This window comes from Poecilia formosa, unplaced genomic scaffold, assembly GCF_000485575.1.
Source record: "Poecilia formosa unplaced genomic scaffold, Poecilia_formosa-5.1.2 Scaffold44, whole genome shotgun sequence".
Taxonomy (NCBI): Eukaryota; Metazoa; Chordata; class Actinopteri; order Cyprinodontiformes; family Poeciliidae; genus Poecilia; species Poecilia formosa.
The window spans coordinates 1,844,529-1,854,121 of record NW_006799983.1 but is presented as its reverse complement, the minus strand read 5'-3'; the positions used below and the strand labels follow the sequence as shown (position 1 = coordinate 1,854,121).

Sequence of the window (9,593 nt, the reverse complement as noted above, 5' to 3'; positions counted from 1 at the left end):
TTTAAAGTGAGGTATAGCTGTGTGTAATAAACTCTTTTGTCCCCCCTCCCACTTTCCAACTTTCAGCATTTAGGATTCTGTGCCACCCCTCTATCAAATTAAAATACATCTTATTGTCACTCTTTTACTGGTTAAAAAAAAAAAACAACAAAAAAAAAGTTTCACCTCAGTTAGACCAGTTGTAAAATAAGAAAGAAAAAAAAAAAGACGGCATTCAGACAATTGTTAGAAATACTACTCTCTGTCGTCTTCATCTGGATGACTTGCTTCTTCTCCCCACAATCTTTATGGAAGATCTTCTGAACAATAACTGCATCAGGAGACAACAGATGCAACTATTTGCATTACCTTTCTTTTTATTTTTTTATTTTTATTTCATAGCAAAAAGTGCATCCCTGAGGTGTTAGGGCCCGTGTCTGTTTTATTGATCCACGCCTTTGAGGCTTTCTCACTGAATCCTGTGTGTGATTTGAGTACAGAACAGTAAACTGAAACTGTAAAAAGAAACGACGCTGAAGCCACTGATAGTAGAGACTGTAGTTTGTTAGGATGCTGACTGAGGTTTCCTCAATTGTTACATTTAAAGTCCCAGAGGACGCTTGTCGAGGGGGAAGCTCTTAGTTGTTGGGGATGCTCTGCAGATATGTGAGGATGTGCTGGATCTTCACCAGGCGGTCTTTGAGGCTGGTCATGGACAGGACAGACAGCTGGTACCGAGGGTCGATGGGCAGAACGGCCAGCAGCCACCAGCAGCAAGCAGGACCGTTTGGAGTTGCCTGGACAAAGAAAATGGACAAAAACGTTGTCAGAATCATCCGTCTGCTATAACTGATACAGGTAGCAACTAAGAATGCATTTCCTACAACATGTCCAGTCATTTCTGTGCTTTGTAATCAGGCTGCGAGTGAAAGAGAGAGATTTTCAGGAGATGACAGAAAGGCTAGAAGGATCACTGCATAGTTTCTCTTTTGAACTACAAACCTCAGGCTGCCATGAAATATGAGTCCATAGAGAATATTGATGTTTTAACAATACCAGCCGCACTCATCGCTGCCCTACGACGCTACAGATCATTTAAAATATGAGCTCAATACTCAGCTTTGTTTTCCACTCGGAACAAAAAGGCTAGAGAAAAATGTACTTTGATTGCTCATCTTTTCTTCTTATATTTTGGTTCATAAAACTAGAATTTATAATCAACTAAAATCTGCATCAGCAAGCCAACTCTTTCCATCGGTGCATCTCAATTTTTAAGACACCAGAGAGCATTAAGTCTTACTACAGCTCAGGGACAGCGGTGACTGACGGTTCATATTAAAGAGGCTGTGCTCGTCTGCTGTAATATGACAGGCGTAATGAAATCCAGTTATCCACAACGCCATCGTCAACTGATCTCAACACAAATATACGTGTTTGATTGAACTATAATTCAGAGGTAAATCAGGAGAAACTTATTTTCATGGCAACCTGGCGTGTTCTCTTTTAAGTTGCTATTCGAGCAACTTTAGTTGCATAACTTCTGAGTGATGAAGTAACCGGCCCTATGACTCTGAAATGAGTTAACACTGAACAGACTGTTCCCAGTAATCTGAAGCGGGAATGCGCTGCTGCATCAGAGTTAACAAATCGTTGCGTCTGTGTGATGTGGTCAACATGGACGTGAAAAGAAAACACCTTACTGCTATTCAAGCTCTGGAAGGATTTCTGCATGATTGAGTTTATCATTATAAACTCAAATTACCCAATAAGCCCCAAAACCCGCAGTCCTTCTGCTTTTTCAGCGTGTCTGTGTGTGTAGAGCTGGGGATTTTTTCCATAGCACCGTTGTGATGCAACGCAGCCTGAGAGATTAGCCATGAAGCAGCCATTAAGCTCTTTAGCCCACATTGTCAGAAGAATCTGCAGTGGTTGTCCAGAGAAAGGAGCTGTAATCCCTGCAGGCCAAAGCTGGAGTCGGAGCACAATACACACAAAAACTGCATTCCTAAGACCTACGAGGCTGCTGAATCTGTGTCACTGTGAGAGTTCCCAAAAGGCCATGCGTCATGAGATGATTCAATTCAGGACTAAAAACTCAGCGTGAGCTTTGGGGTCTACAAGCACTAAGAGCTTCACAAGCCCGGTGGCTTTCCTTCAGATACCAGTTGCTATGAAGTTCAAAATATGATTCTCCACTGATTCAATTTTTGTCTGAGCTAATAAGCAGAGAACACACACAAAAAATAATGACCACACTAAAATTTGTATTGTATTGCTGTATTATTAAAAATGAGTAATGACACATTATTTAGGAATGTCTTTTTTTTTTTTTTTTTTGATTTTTGGATGCAGGGATGACTGTACCTGGATGTCTGGTTCTCGCTCTGGCATTGGTCCGAAGTGCTGCAGAATCTGGTTGTGGAAGCGGATTTTGAGATTTTGGAACCAGACCTGGGCCTGTTCATAAACTGCATCATGAAGTTCTTGTAGCTTTTCTAGTTCCTCTCTGTCCTCCACCTGCGAGGTAGAAGAAAAATAAGCTAAAATCAACAGAATTTTTGATCAGCTGAATGTAATGGATGTATTTATACCACAGTTATTTTACTAGCTCAACATACAGCCTTTTGTAAACACTCCTTAATAAAAACAAAACAAAAAAAAAAAAATTCAGGTTTTTTCCTGATGAAATGGCAGGAGAGAGAAAGACTGAATCTTGCGCCATTAAAAACAAATGAGTTGCTGCACAGTCTCTACAACAATTTGAATTCTTTAACAGTTTTCAGTCATGAAAAACGTTTCTCATCAGGTTCACACATTTTCATACAGTCGTCCTTTAGAAGTTACTGTAATCTTTAAAGCAGGAGTAGGAACTTGTGGATAATACTTTATCCAGTAGGTGGCAGTTTAATCTTGTGGCACTTTGACTATATTCGTCAATAATTAGTGCTGCCAAACAGGCAATATTAATATCGCACTCTTAACATTTTGATGTCGCCAAACAAATATTCCAGTGTAATATTTTTGGTATCAACAAAACCTTGTTTACTTATCCCCGGGTCATAAAAAAGGCTTATAATTGGGTTTCTGTATGAAAATCTAATTTTTTTCCAACTGATTTCACAGTTCAGTTAAAAACAACACTTAACAATTTTAGCTGCTATGACATAATCAGTGTCTAACGCATCACACATCAGTTCTAGGGTTTCAACACATTGCTCATGTCAAACAAAATTTTCCAGACTTCTCAGTCCATCTTTAGCCATTAAAGTATTTTTTTTTTTAAATTCAGTTACTTCTACGAACATGAAGCCAACAAAAACCAGAGGGTTGCCGGGCTTACTGGACACTGCTGTTAGTGAATAAAATAGGAAATTCCGTTTTACAGGTTAAATATTCCAAAAACTCTTTTTCCAGACATGGAAAATCATTCAATGAAATTTCAGAAAACCCTGCATAACCAACCAGAGTCCAGCAAGTTGTAACCAGTGTGGCTCTTACCCTGGTGTCCTCCAGGTGCTCGATGTCTGCAGTATTGTAACCATCTTTCATTGCTCTGGACAAAACCCGGAAGCGTTTTCCTCCGATGGTATCGACCACGGAGCGACCGTCAGGGAGGAAGTGGACGCTCCTGACGATCAGCATGCAGCCATAGTCTGCAAACCTGAAAACATGAATACGACACTTCATTTTAGCAAAGCTGCGACTACAGTTTTTTAGGGGCCCTTAACGAACACTATATGAAACTCTTAACTGATGCGCAATCTCATGCTCAGACAGTAACGGCGGTGTGTTTACCCTTTCTGAGCGTCGCTGATGCACATCCCAAACTGCCGCGTGCCTGTGTCCATACAGCGGCGGATCATGAGGCGATAACGTGGCTCAAAGACGTGGAGGGGACAAGGCACAGTGGGGTAAGCCATAGTACAGACAAAGATAGGCACATTCTTCGTCAAGCTGCAGAAACAAGACAGAAATAAATGGTTAAAATGTGTTCACCCTTCTGAATCTTACGCTTATAACATTTAAACATGAACAGAAATTGAAGGAAAGCAGTAGATTCTTACTTGGACAACTCTCTGTTCTCCTCCAGGTGTGTTTTCGTCCTGTCCTCATACTCCTGACTGAAAAGCTGTTTGATCAGGACGTCCAAGACATTCGTCACTATGTACTTCCTGCATGCTAGATACTGGAGACGGCCAGGTATACGTTACCAACAAAAAAATACAGGTAAGAAGGCTTTCAATGTGACTTCTACAGTATTCAAATCTTACCTCTCTGAGACTCTCTTTGCAGAGGGGACACTGAGGAGTGTGGTCCAAGCAGCGCTCCAAGCAGTTTTTACAGAAAGTGTGGCCGCATGGTGTTGTCACAGGTTCATAAAACAATCTGTATCGGACAGTGAAAAGTTATCGTCAGCCTGCTGATCAGATTTATTGGGATATAGAATTAGCTGTGTGCGTGTGTGTGTGTGTCGGCCTTCACCTCATGCAGAGGGAGCACTCCAGGTCATTGGCGTCCAGCAGATCTTTAGGAACACTTCTGCATGTTTTTGGTTTGGCTGAGTTAAGCTTGGAGCCTTTTGATACACCTAGAGCAAATTGAAAATGTGCTATTTATTCATCTTTAATAACATATACTGTCTTGCAAAATACTCAGCAGTTCTTTTTGTCATGTTGTAATCACATGCTCCTATGTTCAGTATTTTGAGTGATAGATCAACTTAAAATAATAACTATGAAATAAAATAAATATTGTCAAAACATTAAAAAAAAAAAAAACCTCGACAGTATGGCGAACAACTGTCTATTCTTCTTTGAAAAAGCTCAAGCTCTGAATGTCTGGACATCGATCGCTGAGTTTAGCCACAAATTTTAATTTGGAACCAAGTCTGGCCTTTGATTAGGTCACTCTAACCCATGTTCATGCTTCTATCTAAACCAGTTTATAGTAGCTCTGGGTTTGTGTTCTACTAAAAGGTGAGCTAACTATGGTTTTGATCACACAAATGCTTTAAAAACCAACCTTGTTTCTTATATTTGCTACTCCCACTGTCCACCACATATGATTCGATGTCTGACACGGACAGCTTCCTCTTCAGCAGACTTCCCTTGTCCTGGTCGCCCAGCTGAGGAGCAGAGCTCACCCTCTTCAGCCCCTCTTCACTGCTGCTAGAGCCGTGCATTCGAAGCGACTGCGCTCGGCTCAGGCCGAGCCGCTCCAGGCTTTCCCATCGTTTCTGGGAGGCGACACAAGGTAAGATGTGAGATCGATTCTTTTAATTTCGAAGGAAAACCGACGCAGCGTCGACACAATAACGGAACGTTTCCGTGATGTAGCATCATCATTCAACATGTGGGTACCTCCTGGCCGTCCACTTGGTGTGCAGAGGCGGCACGGACCTGGTGTTGCTGCTCCTGCCTCTGTCTGGGGCTCTGAGTCTGAGCTTCAGCCACAAGATGTTTGCTGCGCAGGTGGGGCAACGTGTTCTGTGTCGTTTCTCTCAGGCCCACCTTAACATTCTCATCAGCCAGGGAGAGGAGGTCACACAAGATCTGCAGAAAGATTCAACTCATCAACAGAATTCGAAGATGGTCAAAGACGGCAATTACCAAGAACCTTGGCACACAGATATAATTACAAGTCGGCCAGGTAATGAAATGAGCAAAACTTTTCTCTAAAGGCGATGTTTCCAGGGTCTGGCTTATGACCACTGACACAAGCACAGATGATGGCTCTTGGGCTGCCTTTGGTGATAGTGAGAAGAAATTGTAACATAAATACTTTGGTGTAACATAAAGAAAATATGAAGAAACATACAGGGGAGCTGAAAGAAGTCAAAAAGATGAGCTGCTTAACTTCTGTGAGGTCTGTTTAATCGACAATGTCTGAAAAAACAGCTGCAGGGAGCAACAACTCAAGAACATTACAAATTAATTTGATGGGATGACAATAAACCTGAATAATCTGCCTGTCGCTGCTTATGCTACAGCTTCAATCTGGGAATGTCATAAAACCACTCTAGTTCCCAGTTCGAAAACCAGTGAGATTTCCTGACTAGTTTTTTTTCAGTTGTGAGGTTATCTACAATTAACATTTATGCCAGCAATGTATTCTTCCATATTTTGTATTTGTGCTATAATGAGGTAGATTTTACGTTTGTAACACACCTGTAAAAAAATAAATAAATCTAATCTCTCTACATCTAAAAATAGCCAAATTTACAACAGTCTCATTAACCCTCTTAGGAGTGAAAAACTAACTATTCTGAGGTGATTACATAACTATTGCATGAGAAACTGAACTTGGGAATAATCGGATTCTGGTCAACGACTCCCACAAGTCCAATGTCCTCTACTGCAGATACCAATTCCTAGTTTTAATTTCATTTCAAATGGCTTTCCTTCGCCCGTGCCCCACTTCTCAAACAAGTTTCCTGAACTTTTGCCAGGTAGTTTCAGTTCAGAGTGTGGACTGAAAAATATACACACAGACTCTGATTCCTCAGCACAACTTAGCCAGGGAATAATTGTGTTTTTCTGCAAACGCATGAGTCAAATGTGTCCCACTTGTATAACTTCAATGCTGTCTGTATCCCTGTCATTAAGTGGTACTAATGTCATTATAGACAGAGTCACAAGACCTGACCCACTAACAACTTATGTAATTCCATGGCTGACCAGAGACGCTGAAGCCAATTTTTATATATTTGCAACTCAAGTCCAAGGTTTTGACATCCAGACTCATCTAAGGAATGTGAAGCTGAATCCAAACTTTTGGTTCCCCTTCAATTTTAAAGATGAGTTGTGCTGGCTATTCACAAGCCAGGTCAATAGCAACTGGACTGATGCACAGATCCATTGGCAACTTTTTTAATAGACGAGTGTGATCAAGTTCCTTTTCTTAGTCTTCATTTGTTTTCTCTTTAAAACAAATAAAGAAACTGCACCTATCAGAGATATTATCAATAAACATTTTTTTTAAATTCATAGAAAATCCATTCATTAATTTTTGAAAAAGTTAATCAGCAGTGGAGACACATATCTGAGCATCTCTATTCATGACCTAAGTAGAATATAGTTTAGATTTTTAACCCTGGATTATATTTTCAAATTTATGACATCTTCCAAATGAATTAAAATAGTGTTGTAATTCTGAAGACCAAAAAGCCCTTTTCATTAACCACATTATTACACTTTTATCATTTCTTTTACAAGCTCCTCACATAATAAGTATGCTTTTCTAACACTGTTCTGCATATGTTCAAAAGCCTTTACACAGCCACAAAAACAAGCAAGAAATGCTCTAACAGTATTAGCCATGGTGATCTACTGACCCGCCCCAGTAATCATGACATGCTCAGAAACGTCGGGAAAACGCTGCCAGTTGTGTTTTATGAAAGATGTCCTTTTATTCTAAGCACTTTGAAATACAAACATCCCTTTTTTTTTTCTTTTAAATCAGTTTAAATGGTTTTTATGTAATTATTCCTAAACAGGAAAATCTCAAAATTGATCCACAAAGTCAACCTTGCGTAACAACCACAGTGCTCGAATCTTTCCAGAGGTCTAAACAAAAAAAGATTCACCTAACCCCAACTCTTCAAAGTAATGAAGTAAAAACGAAACGAAGGCCGAGGCTGCCAGGCACAGGAGAGGCGGACTCCTTTACCTTACCAGTAAGACTTCATGACCCCCAACCTGATTCAAAATCCCCAGCATGAAAACTGGAAGAAAGCTATCAGCTAAATCTCTTACCTTTTCCACTTTTCTTTTAGCACCTGGGAAGTCCTCGTCGATAGTCAAGCAGTGGAGGAAGACTTTGAGAGACTCGTCTACCTGACCCATTTCATGCAGCACCATAGCTTTCCTGAACAGAGCCTGCAACAAGTCGACACGGAAAAATTACTTTCCACCCAGTAAGTTGTTAAAACTTATTATAAACACACACACAAAATCCATACATATCACATGGCAGATAAATGCTGTAGCCTACAAATGGAACCAGTCTGTGGTCTCCTGCCAGTGGCGTAATAGTTATTAATAGTTTTGACCTTAATCTTATCATTCAAAGCTTTAGTTTGGAAAGACCTTTGTTGGCCATGCACCTCTTTTATAACATATTTACAATGAAACAAGTAGCACAAGTATTTAAAGATTACACTCTGTAAAAAAATAAAAATAAAATATAATAATAATAATAATAATAATAATTTAAAGTAAATCAGAAAATTCAGACCACGATTAATTAATTTACCCACCTTTGAACCATCAAAAACATTTCACCCGTTTTATTTTGTAGAAACAAACAACATGAAGACGTCATCTTTTTAAACTTATTTGCAAAATGCAGCTTATTAGCTTGGAATCATAATTCAATGAGAGGATTCATGTGGCACTGGCAGACTGTGGCTTTACAGGTAGCAGGCCTAAATACTGATTTACTTAGTTTAGCTTGAAATGGTTTTTTAGGACAAATGAAAGCAACTCAGTCTGTGTCTGGTACCGAGTTCAGGCTGTAATCACACAAAATAAGAGAAAAAAAAAAGCAACAGAAATGGCAGCTGTCCTTTTATGGTTGAGGAATAAATGACCACTGAGCACTTTACATTTTGGTTTTGAACAGTAATGTATGAGTAATTAGTTTGTTCCCGATATTTTTTGTTTCAGTTTTCAGTGAATGACATACTTCAGCAGAATAGCTGGACCTGGAACAGAACTCTGCGTCCTCCAAAGCCAGTCGGTACTGTTTGAGAGCCGTGTACGCTTCTGCTCGAGAGAGACGAGCCAAGGTCACGCTAGGATCTGAAACACAAAAAATGCTGCCTCTGTCAAATACACAGTTATTGTAACCATTTGAGAGAAACATACCATTACCAGGAGTTGGCTGGTTACCGAAATCAAGATACTACTGATGCACTGGTCAGTCGGTCGGAGATTGGAACTGGTCTATTTTCCCTTGATCAGCACTGATGAGTGATTGGTGGGTCACACACTGGAAAATCTGGGGGTGGGAGGGGTTCTCACAAGCACTATGTACTGTGAGAATATTTACCAGCCAATGCTAAGTAATGATAGATTTCCCTGTAAATATACATAATATATAATTCTGTATAAAGTTTGCATTTCACGTGGTAAACTGAAAGTATGGTTTCAAGGGTTTGACTAGTCGTACATTAGATAACCAAAAACCCCAAATCTGACACCAGCTAATGAATTATCTGCAAACCCAGAGAAAGAAAAGCAGATTGCGTAACCCCTGACAGACCAGCAATAGATCAGTGGATGTGAGTTTCTGTAGCAGAGCAGGGTGGAGCCTCTTTACGTGTAGAATCATTTTGTAAGACACGCTTTCATTAAGCTGTCAAAGTATTCAAAACAAACTGCTGTGGAGACTGAAATTAGTTGCTTGACGTTGCAAACCTGAGACTCAAACCTGGGTAACATGGGCAAGAGTCTTTTTGCAGAGCAGGTCTACTAGTTAGTCATCATAAGGTCAAGAAGTCAACAGTAACTTGAAGTTTCCATTCTGCTCTTTAGGTTTTCTTCTGCAGTACTATAGGTTATACAACTCAAAGTACAACACAGATTCAGACCTAAAGACTCTGCACCAATCTC

General features: G+C 40.0%; 1 protein-coding gene and 1 long non-coding RNA gene across 2 annotated transcripts in view; one reads left to right on the top strand and one right to left on the bottom strand.

Annotated features, from left to right (window-relative positions):
- LOC107836208 (uncharacterized) overlaps window positions 1-503 on the top strand; it is a 2,071-nt gene extending 1,568 nt beyond the window's left edge. The window contains exon 2 of the long non-coding RNA XR_001662075.1: window positions 12-503. This is a non-coding gene — a long non-coding RNA (uncharacterized LOC107836208). The remainder of the gene's footprint in view (window positions 1-11) is intronic.
- lonrf1 (LON peptidase N-terminal domain and ring finger 1) overlaps window positions 171-9,593 on the bottom strand; it is an 11,401-nt gene continuing 1,978 nt past the window's right edge. Inside the window, exons 2-12 of the mRNA XM_007551862.2 lie at window positions 8,665-8,780; window positions 7,734-7,856; window positions 5,340-5,531; window positions 5,002-5,215; window positions 4,462-4,567; window positions 4,251-4,365; window positions 4,044-4,165; window positions 3,775-3,933; window positions 3,478-3,640; window positions 2,344-2,496; window positions 171-776 (exon numbers count right to left, since the gene is read on the bottom strand). Of these exons, the coding sequence (XP_007551924.1) occupies window positions 618-776; window positions 2,344-2,496; window positions 3,478-3,640; window positions 3,775-3,933; window positions 4,044-4,165; window positions 4,251-4,365; window positions 4,462-4,567; window positions 5,002-5,215; window positions 5,340-5,531; window positions 7,734-7,856; window positions 8,665-8,780 (1,622 nt within the window). The 3' untranslated portion in view covers window positions 171-617. The remainder of the gene's footprint in view (window positions 777-2,343; window positions 2,497-3,477; window positions 3,641-3,774; window positions 3,934-4,043; window positions 4,166-4,250; window positions 4,366-4,461; window positions 4,568-5,001; window positions 5,216-5,339; window positions 5,532-7,733; window positions 7,857-8,664; window positions 8,781-9,593) is intronic.